The 23,126-nt window shown below is 40.2% G+C and overlaps 1 protein-coding gene across 1 annotated transcript in view; it reads left to right on the top strand.

Moving 5' to 3' along the window:
* The first annotated feature begins 1,079 nt into the window (after window positions 1–1,079).
* cbl (Cbl proto-oncogene) overlaps window positions 1,080–23,126 on the top strand; it is a 45,831-nt gene continuing 23,784 nt past the window's right edge. The window contains exons 1-2 of the mRNA XM_008425645.3: window positions 1,080–1,991; window positions 8,044–8,291. Coding sequence (XP_008423867.2) covers window positions 1,845–1,991; window positions 8,044–8,291 — 395 coding nt within the window. The 5' untranslated portion in view covers window positions 1,080–1,844. The remainder of the gene's footprint in view (window positions 1,992–8,043; window positions 8,292–23,126) is intronic.

Genomic DNA, 23,126 nt, shown 5'->3' on the forward strand with positions numbered 1-23,126 from the left:
AAAAACTCAGTAAGTTCCTGCTGCAGTTTGCCACAAAACATGTTGCCGAGAAGGCAAACACGTGGAAGGAGCTGCGCAAGTCAGCTGACACCAAAATAAATATTTTTAGTTACGTGCAAAATGTTGTGTGTGGTGAAAAAACACACACTGCACATTATTCTGAACACCCCATCCTCACATTGAAACATGACAGTGGCAGCATTGTTCTTCCATCCTTCCGCTTAACGGCATGGTGGGGGAAGCTGGTCAAAGTTAATGAGAAGGTTGATTGAGCTAAATACAGTGGCCTTGGAAGAACATTTCTCAGAAGTGCAAAGCTTCACCTTAAAGCAGTCCAACACTCCTGAACATACAGCCAAAGCTACAGTGAATACGTAGTCGTGTGTCTGAAAGCTACATAATACTTAATGATTAAAGTCAAACCTCCAGCTTTGTTTTTTATGAGGGAATAACATGACATGACACAAAGCTCAAAAAGGTTTATTTTCTGTAATACCCTTCCCTTTTAAAACCAGCATTGCAGAAGTTACCAGGGGAAAAAAATGAGCCACTATGTGCAAAGCTGGTAGAAACCAAAAAGACAGGTCGCTGTAATTGTGTGAAAGGTGGTTCTGCTAAAATATTGTTACGGGAAGGAGAAATACAAATAGGTGCCACTAATTTTTTAAGATTTGCATAGGTAAATAAACATAATCATGTAAAAATTTGATTCCACCCACTTTATAATGATGCGTTTTTTTTGTGTGAGTCTATTCACATACAATGCAGCTAACGAGAAAAAAATTTTCAAAAGGGTAGGAATACTTTTGGAACATCTCTCCTCTCATATTCACCTGACACCAGACAAAATTACCAACAGCAAAACTTCACGCCACAAAATTATTTTCCTGAAAATGTATTTGTGGTCTTTTCTCTCCATTGCACCAACAGCTTACGCCCTGGTTCTTTGAGGGATTCAGAGCTGCATTCAACAAATCCACAGCATTTCATGAATGCACTGTGCAGTCAGAGGCGCGCGCCCGGCAGCGTCCATTGATCGCGAACGCGCACAGAGAAGGCGTGGAAATAAAGGTAGGTGGGGGTGTAGCACGGAAGAGGTACATACAGGAAAGAAAAAAAAGAAATGGCTGCACATACACGTCACTGGGGGAAGCTGAACACACTGGGCAATGTTTAATTCGCACAATTATTTATTCACCCCTGTTCCCGTTTATGACCACGGAGCCATCACAGCTCGAAGTGCGACTTCCTCTTTGTGCTCGGTGTGAGGCGTATGTCGTCACCCTCACCGCCCGCAGGGGAGCGCTGACACTGTCACACCGCCGCTGAACTTCCCGTCAAGACGCGGCACGGGCGAAAAGAGCTGCTGTTGAGAGAAAAAGGGGAACGACAGCGGGACTTGTCAAGAAGAGAGGACACACTTAAGTCCTCAAGGCGTCTGGTCACAGAAAGGGTGCTATTGTCCTCCAGCCGATGGCGAGCAGAGGCGGTTCTGCTAATTAGCCTGCGTTGGTCCCTGCAGAAAGGGATAGGAGAGCTGCTAGCTGCAACAGCAGGGTTTAAGGGGGCCGTTGTACACATTTCCTCCACAGTCTGGACATTTCTTCTGTGACTGGTCTTATTTCTAATGATGGGGTCCTTCAGCGGATAGTACCCTCCCACCCTTCCGTTTAACCCCACCGTCGCACCCTGGCTCGGATTCGCCCCTCGGGCGCTGTCCTCGCAGGGGGGTAACGGGTTCACCATCGCCCGGTAGAGCTAACTACAGGCGGCGGTTTGGTCTTCGTGACCCTTGGCCGCCTTGCCTCGTCTCTCTGCCCCTCTGTCCCTAACCGAGTCGGAACATGGCAGGGAACCTGAAGAAAGGTGGGGGGATCATCGGAATGATGAAGGATGCCTTCCAGCCACACCATCACCACCTCCACTCCCATCACCAGCCCGGGGCCGTCGACAAGAAAACTGTGGAGAAATGCTGGAAGCTGATGGACAAGGTTAGCAAACACAAACATCAACGAGCTTTGTTTACACGTTTGATGACTAAAAGCACTCTTGGCTAACTGTAGCTAACTAGCTAGCTAATCTTTGCAGCTAATGTTAGGTTAGCTAGTCAGCTGAGGGGACAGTGTTTATAGTATCTCACTTCAGCTATTTTTACCATCTAAACTCGTATGTGTTTATTGTTTCGCTAACGAACACTAACATTAAAACAGAGAGGCCAGTAAAACAACTTGAGTTTGATACTGGCCTCCGGACATGGCAAAACAGATCTGCTCCCAACATCAGTCAAAAGTCTGAGCTAACTGTGGTAGCGCCGTCATCTGTTCCACAGTGTTCAAATATTAAACTTTTTTTTTTTTTAATGGTTACGGGATCCGTTTAAAACCTATCATTCAGAAACCCGGATAGTGTAGCATTTACAAGTCTGTGTTACTTCCCTTTTGAAAACTGCACATTCAGCCAGCTGCCTGTCAGTCGTCGAAAAAGTGCAATAAATCGTAAGGAAACATGAAATGTGTCTTTTATAACTAGAGCATTTGAGCTCTTTCTTTTACGAGGAAGACTCATCTCACAACTTGCTTCTCGGAAAATAGTCAGAAGCAGTTCGACCCCCAGTTTCCTGTGAGATTCAAGCAGCTTTTTTGAGTTTCTTGTTCTTCCTTTTTGATACCTCGGCTGTTAGCTGTGGAGTTAAGAGGCCACTACCCAACCTAAGTTTTCCGCTTAATTTTATTCCAGCGACTTTTATTAGTTGGCGCCGTGCAGGTCAACATATTTCAAACCTCTACCAACTGTTTATGGGCAGCACTAGCGAGATGAAAACGACATTCAACATTTTGAAATTACTACAGGAACTAAACTCTTCCTGCTCCTACAGGTTGTTTAAAAAGCAGCTGCAGTATGGCTATGTATATTAACATGCATCAGCATGCATCAATAGCTAAGGAAATATGTTAGAGCTTCCCTTTAAAACTTTCTCTGAGTTACCTTTTATCAAAAGTGTTACAGCAGTGACTTCACGTTTTTCACTAGCAGCAATTCATTGTATCTCAGTTTTTAAACTGAGTTTTGTAACAATTTAATTGCCTTTATTTAAAACCCAAAAGCAACCAACTTCTTGCTAACTTGTTGATGCTAAGATAATATATTGGACATCCCAGTGTCCATAATTTTATCTTTTAGCTTGTCTTTGTTTTTCACACAGAGACGAACAATTAAACCCCTGCTACGTTCAAAAGCAGTTTTTAAATACCTATTGTGTTAAATGTAACACTTTTTTTGGCATTAATTAGTCATTAGTACAGCCTGCAGTTACTTGTTAACATTGCATGCCATTTGTACATCATGGTCTTAAAACTACAGCTATCAGAGTCCTTACTTTAATAAGGACTCTGATGGACTGGCGATGTGCCCAGGGTGGCATAGCCTCAGGGTGCCTCTGCAAGGATAAGCATCAATGATGAATGTTGTCTAAATACGAGTGATCGCATTTAAAGGACTTTAATAATAGCATTAATATATTCATAATGTGTATTTAGTAGCATGTATCTGTTATTTTGATGCAAAGAAATATTGAATCTGAAACTTACATTTGTATTGAATAATCCAAGACAGAGCAATACTTTAAAGTGGCAAATATGAACACCAGGAAACATGGCAGTGTTGGCGAGCTGCTGTTGATAATGAATGTCATATATTATTGTAAAAGTATGTGATTATATTGGCTACTTATTAGCTAACAGACCATTGACACCATGTTGGCAAACAGTAGCCAACACTGTCTGCTAACTGCAGCTTTTATAGTATCGTTAGCTAAAATGCTACAATTTGCTTGTCAAATATTATCTAATATGCAGAAGTTGGTAATATATTAAAGGAAGGTAATGCATCCATGAATGGCATTGCTTTAGTTCTCACACCGTTGCAGTTGGTGATTTTGTGACGCTGACGTTTCAATAAAAGCACTCTGAATTTTAGGAACGGACGGAAAGTTTTACACGTTTTGAAACAGTAACAGCTTTTTAAACCTTGGTGATGTTAGCTGGCTCAGGACGGTTGTGCACATTAGCTGTTCTTGATCTATTCAGATGTTTTTAAATCAAATTTCTGTGCATAAACCTGCATATTTTTAAATTAATCTGCGGTTCTTTTACTGAAGAAAAAAAATTATGATAATTTTTAAATAGAAAGAGGTAGAAGTGATATTTGCACACTGAATTAGATCAGCATAAAATTAATTTTCTTATTTAATTTAATATTTTCCTTGGATTGTGTAATTTAAATCTTTATTTCTCTATTAGCCAAAAACTAACACATTTTTTGTCCATCAGTCTAACTAAAAATAATCCAGTGCACTTCTGTAAAAATTTATTTTGTGTATTTTTTATGCTTTGTGCAACTGTGGTACTCACCATTTGTTCTGCTTTGTGCCGTAGTTAAAATATAATTTTTGTAACCTTGCAAAATAAAATTTAAATTGAGTTTTAAACATTCACATACACGGTGATGTACTTTAGGCCAGGTAATCATTATTCTCATTCTCATCATTATCATTATTGTAAAGGTCGTTCTACCAGCTGTACAAGAAGATTTTAGTTTGCTCATAGGACACGGTGTCCAGTCGTACTTAGTAAATATGTTTTACAGAGAATCAGTCTGGAATGCAGGTTAATTTTAATTTTTCAACAAATCAGCAGTGTATGCCTAAAAGGTTAAGCACCAAATTTACTTGCTTTCTTTATTTGCCACAACAAGTATTATAAGATTGTTGTCGGTCTTTTATTTTATGCCACCAATATTAACTTAAGCAAATAATGAATGCACTTGCTTAACAGAAGAAAAAAAAAAAACAGCCACATGACTATATTAGACAAGGAAAAATACAAAGTTAGGGGAAACAATTTTATCTTTTCTGTTTTAGCTCTCGTTTCTCAAAGAAGCCTGATACTTCCTACAGGCTACCTTCACTTATTATGAACCTACCATGTCAGCGCCAGGTGTGAAGCTGTCTTTGAAGGGGTTAAACAGAGGGAAGTGGTGTAGAAGTGGAGTGCATTTTGCTGAGAGGCAGTCGAGCAGGAGCTTTAATAAACGCTGACATATAAGGGCCCCCAGATGTTGCGGCATCAAACGTGCAGGCATGCAATATCGCGTGTTTGACTGAGTGTTCAGTGCAAGTCTGGCAGGTGTTGATGATGATAGTGGTGTAAACCTTATCTCTGGTTAGACGTAACAAGTGTCTGACATAAAGAAAAGATGAAAAAAAAGAATATTGTTGATCGTGTTGAATCCTGGATTAGACTGAAACATATTTGTACTAAAAGTTTAAAGTTAAAATGTCTAAAGGCTCTAAATCTAGAGGGAGAGAAACATATCCCATAATGCAAATCATGTATTTATTATTCCGGTTAAATGTTGTCAGTTTTCCTTGTCGCAATGCCTAACCGACGGTGTCTTCTGATTAATACTCTGCAGTTGTGTGGTGGATACATTTCTCGTTCTCTCGTTAAAGTTCACGACTGCAACACGACTTCCTACGTCAGACTTTCTCCCATAAGCACATAATAAGCATCTGTCTTGCTTTTCTCGGTTTCGAGATTAAAAATGTCTTCAAATGAAGGACATACTAAGTTGGGAAGCTGTGCTGGAACTAATGATTATTTGATTATGTAATATTTTCCTGTTTACTTCTGGAGACGGTTAATCATCTGGTTTCCTCATGGCACGACTGAAGCCGTTTCGGTTGCTCTTCAGAGGGCTGTCGGTTCAGTCGGTCAGCTATAAATTGATTCAAGGTTCTTCGAGCTCAAGTGCAAACTTTAACTCTGTCAGTTTTATTTGTGGCTTGAACTGTGAAGTCATGAGTGGTTTAGAAAAAAATAGAACAATATAGATACGGCACGATAATTATAAAAACGATACATAGCATTTTTTAAAAAGACTATTCTCTAAAGTAACACTTAATGTTCAGTGTGTTCTAAATTATACTGCGTTGCTTGTTTTTTATTTTGTTTTTTTTATTATTGCTCTGGTGGGTTATTAATGTGTCATACAGCTGAAGTAAATAGCTCTCTACTGACACTTTTTCTCACATCTTCTTATTGAGACGTTAAACTGGGGGTGTGGCTTGACAGAAAAATGTTAGTGGTTTTGAAACGAACTTCTTAATACTTTAAGTACAAATAATTGAGCCAAAATCAAATCTTTAATAAACTTATAAATCACTCAACATTGTCTGAGGTTTGTTTTTTTTTTTTTTTTTTTCCCTCCGTAATGGAAAACTGTTGACTCTCATAAAAGGCAAGGCGATTCATAACAGCCATTTTCAAGATGTGTACCTGCCGTATTTCTTTCCTGCCCTCCTACATGATCAGCACACAATCATCTGGCCTGATTTGAAGAAGAAAAAAAAGCCATGATGGCTGATGGCTGCCAATCCAGCTCTGATTCGGGCTCCGATCTGTGAATGAAATCTTATTTCTTTGCATGTTTTTGCAGCTAAACAAACGGGGTTGTGTACGCGTTGGCTGCAGTCGTGTTGTTACCGGGCTTCATGACAAAGTGTTCCAGGCTTTACGCCAGTATCATTCTAGTTTGTTTTTTTTCTTTTTTTTTGTTATGGTTAACAAAGTGACTCAGTTACTGTGAGATCGGCGATGAAAGGTTGAACATTACTGAAGATCAGGCGTGTTTCAGTGAACTTGAGTCCATCTGGTCGTGACTACAGATATTTTGAACTTCAAATAAATCATTTACAAAAGCAATCTACCAGGAGTTTATTTTTGTTCGTTTATAGTTTTTGCTGGGGAGGCGGTAGTAGTAGCCATGAAGCACATATTTCCAGCACTTGAGCTCTTCAGATTTGCATGATAATCACGTTCAAATATGAAGCAAGGAGAATGGGTGTTTTGTGTAATTTATTTATTATTTTTTGAAGGCAGAAGTGGCAGAGGATCCTCAGATTGAAATGTGGAAGTATAAACACATGAATAGCCTTTCCAAACATGCAGGAGGACACACATGGGAGGGAGAGGGTCTCTCACAATGACTGCAGAGGCACGATCGGCGTATAAAAAGCTCAAGCATTCTTGATTAGAACAAAGTGGTGGAAAAACAAGAGGATTGTGGATGTGTTTCGGGGGGGGAAAGACGGTCTACAATAGTTTGTATTAATATAACTTTAAACTTTTTTACATTACGAATCACAAACGTCAATGCATTTCATTGAAATTTTATGTGTAAAGTAGTTAATTGTGAAAATGAAAGAAAATGGTATGTGATTTTAACTAATCTCTGCCAGCTACATAGAGACTGATTGTCTTTTTTTTTTATCTATTCTTGTTTGCAGTCAACTTGAGCTCAGTCAGTGATCGGAGCGCATCTCTTAACATCAGTTTTCAAGTTTTGTCTCAGACTCTCAGTTGGGTTTGGTTTTGACTGGGCTACTCTAATATGGTTTGACGTAAACCGTGTTCCAGCAGGATCGTCGTCCCGCTGGAAGGTGTGGCTGGACGTCAGTCTCCTTGCGGCCGTCTGTCAACGGGGCTGTTGAACGCTTTGGCAGGACTCTGTACATGGATGCACTCAGCCTTTGTTTTGGGCTGGTACATTTTTATGAAGGAAGTGCAGCGCTTGTAAAATAATTAATGCCATACAGTGAGGGTCTGAATGTTCAGTGTATTACATAATGCATAGGTTGCTGGTTTCTAAAAGGCCCGGGCTTTTAGGGACCTTTCTCTCAGTCTTTGTTGGCATGTTCTGTTCTGCATGGCTCCTATTTGGCTTCCCTGGAAACATCTTAAGTGGTTTAATCCCTCAAAGAGCCATACTATTAAAAATGGGTTTTTAATCATTTATAAACTGCAATTTTGATGTACAGCCTAAAAATACATGGCGACAGTCCTCTAATCTGTCCTTCCACATTTTTCTCCTCGCATCCTTTTTCGCTAACCTTTCTCTTTTGTGCTTTTTCTTTCACGTAAAGCCGGTTTCTTATCTCCTAACCGTGTCTCTGTTCTCCCCCTCACATCCTCCCTTTTTCTGCAGGTGGTGCGGCTGTGCCAAAACCCCAAACTGGCTCTGAAGAACAGCCCCCCTTACATCCTCGACCTGCTGCCAGACACCTACCAGCACCTGCGCACCATCCTGTCTCGCTACGAGGGCAAGATGGAGACTCTGGGAGACAACGAGTACTTCCGGGTCTTCATGGAGAACCTGACCAAGAAGACCAAGCAGACCATCAGCTTGTTCAAGGAAGGCAAGGAGCGCATGTACGAGGAGAATTCGCAGCCCAGGTCTGTGAAACGATCCAAAAGTCTTCCTCCCTGTTTGTGTCTTTACTTTATGCTGCCGTGGCAGTACGTTCTGTTAATTAACCCGTCTGAAATGAGTAAATTGGATGTGCGATGGAGTTTGTGCTTCATTCAGAATCATTTTGAGAACAATGGCAGCCATACTCACCCCCTGGGGGTAGTTGTAGTTCAAGACGTATCAAAACAAGAGAAGAGAGATGTTGTGGTTTGAGAATGCTAGGGTGTGTGGTTAGAAGGGTGCTCATTCTACAGCTGCCTGCTGTCACTTTGTTTTTGAGCCTTTCTATCGTTGCCATCTATTCGCTACGTTCTTTAGCTGCTACAGTTGTTAGCTCTTTGATATTCTTAGCAGCTTGAAACAAAAGCTCGCTTCTCGCACTAAAAAGAAGTGGTTATTCTTTTTTTTTTTAAAAAAAGACTGAATGTTGAAATAGGTAGACTGAACCACAGATAGCAGAAGTAGTTCAAAGTAAGAACAATGAAATTCAACGCTGATGAATTTTAAGTGTGTGCTGCACCTTTTTAGAGTAATTTCCATAAATTTTAAAATGTAGTTTTGACCAACTTCATACTGTGAGATGCAGAGTCACAGAATAAATGCTGTAACAGCTTAGAAAACTTTCAGTAACTTTACTGATGAGAATTTTTGGGTGCGTCGGTTCTAAAAAACGGAACAAGGTGACGCAATTATGATTATTATTAAGCAAAAAAATGTTTTTTAGTGCCAGTCAGGACAGTAGATATAGACCTCAGAGAAGATTTTCTTCGTAGGCAAATATACGGGAACGTCCATCCCGGTGAAGAGGTGTATAAATAATTAAAGAAAAATGTTACTGTCAGCGCACTAGGTCTACAATATCACATTGACGTAGAAATGGTTGGAAGTTACAATTCTTGCAATATTTGCTAAAAGATCTTAAGAGAAACTCAATCATAGCCAGCCTTCAAACAATATATTGACAGTCTGTGGATGTTCAGAAATGGACTTGATGAGAATTTATTGACAGTGAAGCTAAAATTCACAGAAGGTTTTTGGGGTGTCTGGTGTCATTTAACTGGCATTGTTGCAATAAATATGACTGATTGTTTCCCTAATAATCCTGGATGCTTTGCAGACTTTGTGATCGAGGGGACATGACTTTTTGCTTCAGGATTGTGAGGTCTTGGGACTCATTGTCATTGTAGTAAAATAACCTCTATAGGCATTGTAGAGCCATATTTCTCAGAGGCTTAGTTGCTGTGGATGTAGATATCTGCATATTTAGACGAGTATTTTTATTTATCTACTTTTTAAAATATTTGACGTTCAATTCTTTTGTTATCCTCATTTTATAGAGTGGCTAAGGTAAATTGCTTTCTGTTTCTGACCATATTTGTACTGCAGAGGATAATCATTTATTATGAATTAAACATTATTCTATGATAAAATAAATTTACAAGAAAAAAGTTGGCAATATGATAGGAATCTTTGGTCTGCCAATTCATGTAGCATAATTGTTGATAAATTAATAATTTTTTAATGTGGTGCTTTTTTTAATTAATCTGAACTTTTGGAGAGCGATGACTTTATCTTTGGTTGAACTGGATGTCAGATTTGCAAAAATACTTTAATCTGTAGGTGAAAAAGCTGAAGTTGTTTTGATCAGTTTGACGTAGCAAAATCCTGTTTTACTTTTTGTCTAGACAGGCAACGAGGGGGAATGAACGGTCTGAAATTGTGTTAATATTTTTAAACGTAACATAATTAGTCTGAATAGGTGTGGCATTTTGTTCTACGACTGAATAGTCTGTTTCGTGTATTTATAAATGTAGGTAACAGTTTTATCTGTCATTTGCTAAGAGATACATCCTCATCTGGTTTCACAGTTCCTCAGTAAACAGTTTTTTTCTCAGCTGCCATGACCATAATCCTGCAGACAAAACCCCACAAAGGCAACCAAAGAGAAGAGGAAGTTTCAATTTTAGGCCCTTCTGTTTTGAACACAGATAAAGTTGCTTGCTACCATTTTAAGTACTTGTCAGTGTGAAATTAATTTCCATTCTCACTCCACTGCAATGAGAGACTGAGCAGAAAGAAATTACTGCTGAAAAGCAGAGGAAATGCGCTCGTATACACACTCACCAGGCATTGCACACAAAGGTGACTATTGTTTGAATTGAGAAGGCTGTAGCCGTGACACTAACCAATGGGCATCAGCCCACTTAAGTTATGTTGGATGCCGGGGAGATACTAGTGTGTGTGTTTAGGCTGCAGCAGGGTTTACATGTGGCTTAGACTCAGAAGTCCAACAGGAACGATTATTTCTGCAGTTACCACTGGTGTTTTTTTTTTTTTTTTCAGTCAGCTTAAGAGGAAGTTTGAAAGACTTTTTTGATGATTATTAACAGAATTAACCAAGTCCTCACAGAGCTTTGGATACACAGTCTTGATTGTTTTTACATATTTAAACATAGGAATAATCTGGTGTTCATCAGGTTGTTAATAATTTTAAGACATTGCTAGTGTGGTAAATCACCAGAAATGGCCTTAGCAAATCATTACTAGATACAATTCTGTTATTGTACAGTGAAAGATTTTATTTATATATAATATATATATATTAGAGGTGTGCCGATCGATCGGTCACCGATCATAATCGGACCGATTTTTGTGAAAAAGTGCATGATCGGTGATCGGCGATCATTGGTTCTTGTTGCCGTTACCGATCACCTGCATCTCATTTCGCAGCCTGCCTGTGCAGCTGGTCTCCTCTTTCCTTCACACTGCGCAAACGCGCAGCAACAAATCCTAAGCGATGTGGAACTATAACGCACTGAGTGAATGGGGAAGTTTGCGTGTTGCGGCGGAAAATTGAAGCACGTGGGGTGAAGCACGTAAAAATGCATCAACACAGCGAATCTAATACGACATGAAAACAATGTCATACTTGATGGAGTTTGGCTACATTGAGGCTCACTGCAGTAAAAAACATGTATGGAGGATCAGATAACAGGTAAAGCAGCGCACAGCTACAAACACTCACCCGGATTAGCATGATGGTCAGAAAGCTAAACAAATAACCCGCAAAATGATTTAAGTCTTCGAGCTGCGATGTAAGACGCTGGTTCTGTTCTCGCTGTTGAACTGCTGCTACGCGCTACAGGTAGTAATATTTCACAGACGGAGCGCTGCTTCTTCCTGGTAGTGACTCTCACACCGAACCTCTGCTTAAAGCTGCATTATCTAACCTAAAAAAATACATTTTACATACGTATTAAAACTTTCGCTGTCCTAACATGAGACAGATAATCTCTAAAAAAAAAAAAAATTGATCTCCTCCCTGCTCTGCATAATTACTCCGCTCAGCCAGAAACAGCCACTCAGAACTAGCAGTAATCAGCTAGCCGCCATGCTATCAGGAAGTTCTCATTCAGTAACTCATGATTGTTTATTGTAATGGAACCTGTATTTGCCTTTGAATGTTAAGTTTTATACTTGAATTTTTTTGGCAATGTTGAGAGGTTTTATTTTGGCTCTTGCATTATTTAGCCTCTTCAGAGCCTTCATATGTTATCAGTCTGTTAAAGATAGTATTACTGATAGCAGTACAATTTGCAGAATGCCTGTTTTGTTTAGTTTTCTTCTTGGAAAAAGTTATTAAAAAGTTTTTGTCTAAATTAAGGTGAATTCATGGTTCCTTTTTCCACATAATGTAACCGGTAGTGTTTATGATAAAAAAAAATTATGTGATCAGTATCGGCGATCAGCCCTCAGGGGGTGATTGGTATCTGTATCGGCAGAAAAAAACCTGATCGGCACATCTCTAATATATATACACAGACACACGAAAGGCTAGTTGACTGCAGTCACAAACTCTTCCTGGAGTTGACACCTTGGCCAATTCACTCTGACATCAGACTGCACACTTCTCCAACCAATTGCAAAAAGCTTCAAGAGCTTTTTGCAATTGGTTGCAAAAAGCTCCAATTGCTACTATTTACTGTAGCTTTAGTAAATAGTAGGTTAAGTGATGGAGTTCTTGATGTCAGAGAAATATTTAACTTATTTGGACTCAGTGCTCAGATAAAAGCAGAGGTTGACTTGGATAAGCAAAGTTTCATCTGAATAAGCCGTAAGACTTCAGATAGAATAAATTCAAAGCTGTCTGGCCGTAGTGAACAGCACCGTCATCAGGGAAAACTATAAAAGATCCTTGTTATCATCTACCCAAAACGTGACTGAGGGTGTACTTTGTTTTTCCCATGTCTAAGTTTAATGCTGAGTGAAAAGTTTCTGTTCCTTAGTTGTAGCATTTCAAGATACGAGTGAGTGTGCTGCTGTGCAAGCCTGTTTCCCAAGAAGGTTTGAGCCACTACAAGTAAAGGGGAAACAGTATCTTGTATACTTCAGACTAGGTGAGTTTTCTGGTCTGTCAAGCACAGTAACACTTTGTTCACTGAACTAGCTTATAGTACCTTTGGCAGTGTGGGTAGGTGCAAAGTCCATCTGGAAAACAAAATTAGCGTTTCCATAAACATAAATGTTGGACCAACATCAACAGAGGACCTGCGACCCCCTGACTCATTGATTTTTCTTTTTTTTGTTTGTTAGTTTTTTTAAAGGATTTTTTAGTGGCCTTTGTTGTACAGTAAATGGACAGGAAATGGGGAGGACGGAGAAGGGAAGGGGAACACATGTAGCAAATGGCCAGAGACCAGGAATCGAACTCGGGACCACCAGATTGAGGACTACAGCGTCTGGACATGGTCATCGCTGACTGAAAACGTCACACTGGACTTCAAGTAACTGTGCTTCACCACTCTGCCTCCAGACTTTGTGACCTTGAGTGAGCAACAGTCCAGTCTCAGGCTCACGAGTGGCTTAGCAAAAGCAATACGACGTCTGTAGCCCGTGTGTAGGAGTTGTTGGTGCGTAGTGACTCCTGCCTCAATTCATTTCTTATGAAGATCCACCAAGTTCTTGAATAGATTCTGCTTGACAAACCCCTCAAGGCTGCAGCTATTCCTGCCTGGTGCACCTCTTACTGACGCCCTTCTTCAATCCTATGTTTTATATGTGACCAACCAGCATCTTTAGCAAAGACTTTTCTTTGGTTTCCCCTCCGTGTGGAGGCGTCGATGACGGTCTTCTGCATGTTTGTGTAGCCGACTGACCTAGAGTGAGAAACCATTTTCTGCTTCAGGAAATCTCTCCAGGTCTTTTTAAGTTAATTGGGTAACTGTGTGACAATAAGTTTCTAATATTTCACCTTTTTACTATATTCTAATTTTCCGCGATACAAATTGTGAAATTTTTATTATTTGCTTCCAGTCATATGCAAAATGAAAATAAATAAATATTTGAAATATTCATAGTTTCACTTTCTGAAGTGACTGCTCTAGGAAAAGGGCTCGCTGTTGTTCAGTGCTTGAAAGTGAGCACAAAAGTGTGTCTGCTGTGAGTAAGACTTAATTATTAACACTAGCATACCATATTCGGTGGGAGTCGACAACGCAGTCAGCACTTCCGCCTTTTTTACTTCACTTACTTCCTCCAGTAGCCTTACGCAGCACAGCACAGACATTTCGGTCCTCACAGGACTCAGAGATTAGATAAGCCTTCAAGTTAAGACAATGTTTCTTTTATTCATCAAATGAGAACAAAGTAGAAGGAACTTTATTTCAAACTAATCAGCATAGAAGGTGTTTAAATGTTTGAGGGTTAAAAAAAAGTTGGGGGTTAAGCTAATCAAAGACTGAGGAAGTAGGACTTCTCCAGCCTGTTTGCTCGTTCTCCTGAGCTGCGCCACCATCGCATCCTGACGAACGCTGATAGATCCAGCTGGTTACAGGAAGTGGTGAGGTTATGAGCTGCAGGGTGATGCAGCTGCACAGAGGGACAGACTGCAGAAAGTGATGGAGGTGAAGGAAATTTATACATTTGCTAATGGATGTTTCCCCCCCCCCCTTTAATTTTTAATGAATTCCTAACAGCAGAACTACCAAAGTGAACTTCAACAAGTGCTTTTATTTTAATCAAAGTGCCATTTTTCAATCAAGAACAAATTCAATAAAATTCGTTTAGTGCATTTATTAAAATCAGAGTAATATTTTTTGCAGTTTTCAGAACTGTAACTTTGTTTGTTCAGCATTAAAACAAAATAAGAGCTACAGAAAAAGAGGTTTTACTTTATACTCCACACCTGCTAAGTAGAGATGCATTGAACAGGATTTTCTCTGCTGGTACCGACTTCTGTTCATCTTTACGCCCTAACCTCAGATGTCATATTCTTTTCCTTTCTTTCTTTCTACTGAGGACTTTATCACATAGAAGAAAAACCCTTGCATGTTGTTTGGAATCACTCAAAATGGACATTGCACATTACTCTGTATGCTTTAATGTTGTACAAGCTTTAAGTGTAAATTGACCGTTCCATCCATCCATCCATCCATCCATCCATCCATCCATCCATCCATCCATCCATCCATCCATCCATTTTCTGGATGGATGGGGGCAGCAGCTTCAGAAGGGAGGCCCAGACTTCCCTCTCCCCAGCCACTTCTTCCAGCTCCTCCGGAGGAACCCCAAGGCGTTCCCAGGCCAGCCGAGAGACATAGTCCCTCCAGCGGGTCCTGGGTCTTCCCCGAGGCCTCCTCCTGGTAGGACGTGCCCGAAACACCTCACCAGGGAGGCGTCCAGGAGGCATCCTGACCAGATGCCCGAGCCACCTCAACTGACTCCTCTCGATGTGGAGGAGCAGCAGCTCTATTCTGAGTCCCTCCCGGATGACCGAGCTTCTCACCCTATCTCTAAGGGAGAGATGGGTTTCCACCCTTTTTTTTGGCATGTTGATGATCTCAAGGAGGCTTGTGACGCCTCGGCTTCCCAATTTTAAAATCCCAAGTTCCCATAAATATTTTATTTGAATTCAATTTTACTTGGGATTTTTGGAAACACTTGGAGAATCTGACTTTGGGAAGAATTCGACTGCAACATTACAACCTCTGAAATCCCCCTCCCACAACCAACACCATTTTTTCTTTTAGGCTTTCTTCTAATATAACTGCCTTCTCTTTCTGACACCATTTCAATTAGATCTTGACACAATAGAAAAGTGCATTCCACGCATACCTATGCCATATTACAATGGTCAACAACAGGACCCACTTCCTCAAGCTTTTAGTCATTCAGCTTTTCCTGCATCTGGAATAATTGTCGAGCATTCAGCAATAATTTGGACACAATTCTTCATTCTTATCTTAGCTGCTGTTGGTTGTTTTCTGAGCTTCAGTAGCAGCTCCATGGAAAATCTTTTAAGATGTTTGGCACAAAACATTAATAATCATATTAGATTTGTCTGCATTGCTTTTCTTGTTTCTTTCCCATTTCATAAACAAATGCACTTTTCTAACAAAACCAAATTCATGCTTTGCAGTAGACAAAAACTTTAATGCGTCAGCATTTCTGGAACACTTATTTCAAGTTCTGTTTTAGGAAAGGTCATGTTTTTATATGTTCATGTGACACATGGGTGTTGTGCATGATTTGCATAAGACTCAAACTTCCTGTTGCTTAGTACTTGGTAGTTTTTAATCTAACGAGGCTATACATTTACACGCTGCTCCTGCTGCGTTTACAGTTGTCTTCAATTTTTTTTATCTTGGTTTTAAACTTCAGTGTGCGTAGCTCAAAAATTTTATCTCCAAAAGATTTCCGGTCTATATTAACATCGCGTTATTCTTTCCTAAAAAAAAATGTAACCAAGTGTATTCCTCTTTTATGTTTTGCAAATTCTCAGATGTTATGTTTCTAGTATTCCTGTTTTGGTTCAGGGAAGAATCTTTGTTCTAAATTATGACTTCCTATTTCTGTAAATGTGTTTGGTGCCCGCGCGTAACAAAGGTCTGCTTCAGAACGCACCGGCCCGCACTTTTGACTATCAGGAGAAGCCATCGTGTCCCCTCCGCTGCAACGTTGTCTTTGCATCTGTAGTATTGGATGAATTCGTTGGGAAATGCATCAGTGCATTGCAGTGCTGATAAAATCGATTGAACGTCAACATTTGCATAAATAGCATCCATCCGTGCATTTTTCAGCAGCTGTTGGCATAAATTTAGCTTTTGTTTTTTTTTTGTTTTGTTTTGTTTTTGTAGCCACACAGATTCACGGTTTCAAAGTACATTTGAAGTTAAACATAATTTGTTTATTGTTTCCAGTGGAACTGAAACGCATAAAATATTTGTCAAATTACTCCGTAAACTTCAAGTTTTTGTCAGAGGAAAAGGGCAACGATTAAAACTTTTAATCATTGGTAACCTGGGGGGCGTTGGGGAGTGGAGAGGGCGTATCTTGTATGCTTAGTTCAACTCAAATCAAACAAACTTCATTTAAATTTTGCCTCAGCATAACTTCAGTCAGTCAAGTTTTCCCAAATACAAAGGCCAGTGGTTTCACACCTCTGTGATCTATTTGCTGCTTTCTTTTGATTTGGATATTTCTGTGGGCTCATTTCTTTTTTCTTTTTTTTTCTTTTTGTTTGTTTTGCATTGCCAACAGATGCACTGTGTTTTGTCCTTTTAGTCAAAGAGCTGTGAGTTGAGGATGAAATCTTTTAGCGGTCGGTCTAACTGGCAGATTGCTACCAATATGTGGAACGGAAGAAACTGTTCACACTTAAGTAGCTGACGATATTTAACCTTCAGCTCGGTTTTCATTCTCAAGGTTTGAGGCTTCGTGTGCAGATATGTTTAAGCACACGCACAGCTGAGCGTCTTGGTTATTTATGTTGCAGCAGCATCTTGAGCAGCCAACACATGTCATCCTCACACTATTAGATTATGGTGATTAGGATGACGCAGCTCACTATCATCTCTGCTTTGTACGACGAGCGCTCGCCGTTTATGCACGCAGAGATAAGTGAGCTCAGACACGGTCTAGGAAGTTGGAGGATTAAGCTAAAAATAACTGCTGGATGTTACATTTATATTTTGTGAGAAGTTCTCACTTTAATCCTGTAATTTATGGTTCTGAGAAGGCGGTAAATGAGAATTAAAACATTGCTCTACGCTGCGTGATTGGGATTGTATGTGGTTGACAGACACGGCAGCTCTTCCAATGACATGCAAAATGCTGCGTGAAGAAAAACCCCAATGATTAGTGGTACTATGAATGCTCTTGTCACAGTGACACATGGTGGTGACGGCATCATGCTGTGGGAATGCTTTTCTTCAGCAGGCCCCATTTTTGAGAATAATGTTAAAAATCAGTGTTGATGTATCTTTACTTCCACAAAGTAGTGCCACATAAGATGCATTAAAGGTTGTGATTGTGCCACAAGTACATTTATGAAGTTTAATGTAGTACTACAAAGCTCTACATACAGAAAGCTCCACAAAAGTGTTAAAATGCCTTTGTTTCTTTGTTTTTCTTACAAGCTGCCTCTTTGTTTTATCATCTCCAATAAGGTCATATTATATATACTTTGGAAAGTCTTTCAGAGGTTTTTGTTGCTTACGTTTCTAGTTGTACCACCTGAACATGACCACCTAGTCTTTAGTATGTGGTGAAAAATAAAGAATGTCAGCATGTGAATAAGAAAAGAAGTACCAGGCTTAAGAAAAGAAACAAATACTTTTCTAGCTCAATTAATCCATTACGTCAGGAGTCGCCTTTATTTTAGACCTTAAACTTGTTAGTGTTCTTTTTTCTTTAGATTGAACTTAAACAAGAATAAGTTGCTTTGTAGCAAACAATTGTAGCAAAATCTAAAAAGTTTGTTTGAAATGGGTTTTTTTCCCAGTAGGTCTTCTGTTAAATGCTCCCTTCAGTTTAGGACACTTCCATCAAGACCACTTTCCAACAAAATTACAAACGTTTGGCACCATGGATGTAAAATAGAATGAAAATGGAGATAATTGAGATTTTTTTTTCTCCTGTGTCAGAATTCTTTGTTGCGACACCAAAGTGTGGTGTTGGAGAGCTGTGTTTTATGTTTCCTGTGAAGATATCCACCTAGCTACAGCCACACATGCAAAAATTTAAACCATCAGATAATCTTACATGTAACTGAATCCTATAATTTGTGCAACAGTTCAGCACTTGGTGTCCAGTTAGGTTGACAAACGTCAAGAGACACGATGTTTATCAGAGGGCTTCATGGTTATTTGGGGAAAACTGCAGTCATGATTTTGCTGAATTATTGCTTTAATAATGGCAGTGAGAAATCTGTTTTTATTGTACCGTCACCATCATAATATGTGTGGAAAAACTGTGATTCCTTCTGGTGCACATGATTGACTCAACAAAGTGAATGCTGAAATTAGTCCTGTAAAGATCACTTACAGTTTATCCTCTGTATCTTGTAGTGACCAAGAAGATCTAAAAAAAAAAACAAACCCCAATCTTTTTAAAACCTTGTCGACTCTGTGTGTACGTGCTGTGAACTAAATTTGACACAGGCTTCCTCAAGAGACGAGATGTATTTCTCCTTGTTTGGTCTGGATTTCTGCGTTAACTAGCGTTGAGCAGATAAAGCCAATAATGCTGCTGCTTAATAATGTTGCTGCTACCAGTCCGTGCAGGCTCTGATTCTGCAAGCCTGACCTGTGCTGCGTTGTGTTGGCGCACTACACCGCTGGCTGGCTAGCTGCGCTTCTTTATCACAACCAGCAGGAAACAGGAAGGGAGAAGCCAGCTGCAAGGTCAGAGGTTACCATATACCACGAGGGGGAAGGAGGACAAAAACATAGTGTTCAAAAAAGGTTTGGCTTTTTTTGTTCTGCTGCGTACGTGGTGAAAGGTTCAAGTGAGAGAGAGACGTACTCTAAACACACATGGCGGGCTAGAGTAGGTCACCAAACTCCTCTGTGTGATGGTTGCCCACTCAGTTTGCATCGTCATTGCTGGCACAGGAGCTTAAATAGCAGTCACCGTTGTAGTGGTTGGCTGCTGAAGTGCTGGCTGCGGCCCAGTGTACACACAGCACAGAACTGCTATTGTGGGATGGAGAAGTGCAAGGACAGAGAGGGCTGAGACGGGCCTTAACAGATGTAAGCCTGTCCTTTATAAAACCTAACTTTTATTATCATTAGATGTTATCTCATACTCATACAAGTCTTGTAGTTTGCTTTGATTAATGGATTCTTTGCATTGAAATCGATTTGATATTGTTTACTGCAAAATCAGCAACTCTCTGAAATTTTTTCTTTTATTTGACTAAAGCTATTAAAGTGCTTGGAGTGAAAAGAATTCCATTCATCCATCCATTTTCTTGCACCCTTGTCCCTCAGTGGGGTCGGGAGAGTTGCTGGTGCCTATCTCCAGCTAACGTTCCGGGCGAGAGGCGTGGTCACCCTGGACAGGTCGCCAGTCTGTCACAGGGCAACACAGAGACACACAGGACAAATAACCATGCACACACACACTCACACCTAGGGGCAATTTAGACAGACCAATTAACCTGACAGTCATGTTTTTGGACTGTGGGAGGAAACCGGAGTACCCGGAGAAAACCCACGCATGCACAGGGAGAACATGCAAACTCCATGCAGAAAGACCGGGGCCGGGAATCGAACCCAGAACCTTCTTGCTGCAAGGCAACAGCTCTACCAACTGCGCCACTGTGCAGCCCTGAAAAGAATTCCTACATGTAAGTTGTCTTTTGTTGACATGTGCTCAGCAGGAGGCAGTCATCTCTGGAAATTTAGATTTCGGCCTCAGACAAAGTCAGATTAGGTGATTATGTAATAACTCTAACAGGTGTGCAGGCTTAGATTAAAACCGTCACTCCATTCCTTTTCAAGCCAGTTCTTCATTTCTTGTTAATATTCTGTTAAAAATATTCAAAGTGATCTCATGGACTGTGCAGATCTGACGTTGGAGACAGCTGGAACAGACTGCGTACTTGATACTAGACTGCTGTTTGCTTTCGCAGGCCCTTTGTCTCAGTCAGAGTTAACATCACATGGGATGGAAATACATTTCTGTCAAATTATGTGGCCTTTTTTGGGATTGTAAGCTGAAATGGCTCGATTTTTGTCATCTAATCGTACGCGCACACACACACACACAAAACTAGTAAATGAGCAGAAAGCCTTTTTTTGTCCTTTTTTTTGACTGAGCAGTTCTGTGGCTCTACTTCCTTTTGAAGCTTCCTGTGCTTCTGTTTGTATGGTAACTTCACTGAATTTTTAATAACAATTCCTGCCGTGTGCATCACTCCGGGAACATCTAAGTGTTGGCTGTGTTGTGTGGAAACACTGAAAACTAATATGAATTACCAAACAAAGAGAAGAAATAGTGTGTACATTCCAGTGGGATTATCGAGCTGTCTTTAACAATTGTCTGTTCAAAACAGCATTTAAGAGTTAATGTTTATTTGATGGTCCGTTAAGCCGCTCTATCTTTCAGAGAGTTACTTAGCCTTGCAAAAGCATTCATATCCTTTGAACCTTTTTGCATTTTGTCACTTTACAACCACAAACCTCATGGGATTTTTTTGGGGGTAGTACATAATGAGGTAGGAAGGGCGGTCATACACGCTGTTCTAAATGTTTTACCAAAAGAAACAAAATCTAAAAATAGTGGCAAATGGTGGTATTTAATTCCGTTTGTTCTGATACCCCAAAATAAAGTCCTTGTCAACAAACTGCCTTCAGACCTCGCCTTATTTGTAAGTTCTCTTTTTAAACATAATTTGGCAGTTCTGTGAAAGCCTCAGAGAGAACTTTAGTGAGCAAACGGCATCATGAAGACCAACAAACACAGCAGCCAAGTTGGGGAGGAAGTTGTGGATAAAATGGGCAACAACACAACATCTCAGGGTTCAGACGTGTTGCAGAGCACGGTTCAGAATAGAAGATGGATAGAAGATGTCACAACTGCAAACCAACCAAGACGGAACAAAGTCCAAGGGTATCACTTTTCCCAGGTCAGAAAAAAATTTAATTTGAAAAAAAATATATGGAGAAAGTGAGAAGTAGATCAGTTATTCTATATTGGACCATTTTTGTGGCAGATTCCTGCTTATCACACATTAGAACAGCATAACTTTATTGACATGACTCAATGCAGAGGCGTCGTTCAATCCAGTAATGCATATCTATAACTCAAGTCTTTTCTCTGCCTACATCCCCCAGAATGCTGTGCGATTCTGAACTGGAGTTCAGTGAAATTATTCAACATTCTATTGGACGTATCATCTATTGATCTGTTGCAATATATTTATTGGTATTTGTTTCCCAGCCCTACTTGAGATTGAGAGTTTGGCATCAAATGAGAATTACTCAGCTAGGACAATGAGACAATGTAGTTTAAATCATACCAATGTCTTACAAAGGTCCAAGGGAGAGTCCATACCTAGATCCGATTGAGATTCTGTGGCAAGGCTTCAACATATATGAAATTGTTGTCCATCTAAAAGAACAACGGGCAAAGCAAACCCTCTGTCTAGATTGAGACACATCCAAAAGGACTTAATTGCTGTGAACAGTTCAGTTTTTACACAGTGACCTGAAGACGAATGCATGGTAGTGTCATTTGTGATTCTGAAACAACTGTTACCATCCACTTAGTACTACTTTGTATTTGTTACATGAAATATGCTGAAGTAATGCAAAAAAGAAAAGTTGAAGGAGTACAAGTACGTATGTGGGAAGCTAATAAACTATACTTAGATTCCAGTCCAGACTGTGTGCATCGACCATGGGAGAATCTGATGAATAAGAAATGATATCAAATGGAGGGTTCCTAATTGTTGGTAGCCTGCATGAATGTTTCAAAATCAAGGAGGTTGTGAGTGGATAAACACACTTAAACAGAATAGATATAACATCTGTTACAGAGGTGAGATGAACGAACAAACCTGCAAGGAGGGACAAGGTTTTTGGTTTAAGGAGGAAGCAGATCACAGTGGGAGGTTGTTGTAGAGTAGATAAAAGCACGCAGAGGTGGAATGGATGAGATGACGGCTTTAAGGCTGAGCAGGACTGACGCATCCAGGGAGCAGAAGAAATGGAGGGTGACCTCCTGTCCTGCTGAGGCTACACTGCCGAAGACACACTCGCCTTTTATGACTAAACTCTGAGGTAAAGAAGCTCTTGCTGGAAGCATCACAAGTTCATCCTAGTATTTCTGAGTAGCTGATCTGCTAATTTGTCTCTGGGCTTTACCGACGAGTGCAGTGCTCACTTCAAAGGCAACTACTGTGGCTGCATCCAGCTTAGAGTCAGTTCTGTAGAGTCTAAGTGGAAGGAACACTTCAAAGTGTTGGACAGTGAACTCCACAAGTGTTCACTGTTTTGAAAATCATTTACTAATGAGAGGCTTTTCATTAGTTTTATATGCTTCTCTGACAAGCACAGTACTTTTTTTTCCTCCAGGGTTTAATCTTGCAATAATCATTTTAATGCATTTTTGTTTTCTGTCCTTCCTCATTCATTCTTTACTCCCCTCTCCTTCCCTTGCTGGGTGTGTGCTGTGGTGCGGGGCAGCTGCAGCGTTGCAGCGTTTTCAGCGCCGACTGTCTCGTGCATGTCAATTCAGCCTGCCGGCTCAGTCTCCGTGCTGCTCTTTTAATCTTCACTTTTTCACCACAGAGTGCTGTACTAAAGTCATTGTCGGCATGGACTCTTGCTTCTTATTCTCCTTTTTGTGTTTGACAGTTCCCTCTTGCTTCTAGTTTGCTCTCTTCTCAGCTTCCTTGTTGTGTCATCTTTATTTTCCGCTCCAGCCCGTCAGTCACTTCCTCCTCTCTGCGCTTGTTGACCAGCCCTGTTGAGTCAGAACTGAAAGACGCTGCAGCCTCAATTTCTAATTCATCCTGTGAGCTAATTCGTATG

This window comes from Poecilia reticulata, chromosome 13 (genome assembly GCF_904066995.2).
Source record: "Poecilia reticulata chromosome 13, P_reticulata-male-v2, whole genome shotgun sequence".
In the NCBI taxonomy this organism is placed as follows: Eukaryota; Metazoa; Chordata; class Actinopteri; order Cyprinodontiformes; family Poeciliidae; genus Poecilia; species Poecilia reticulata.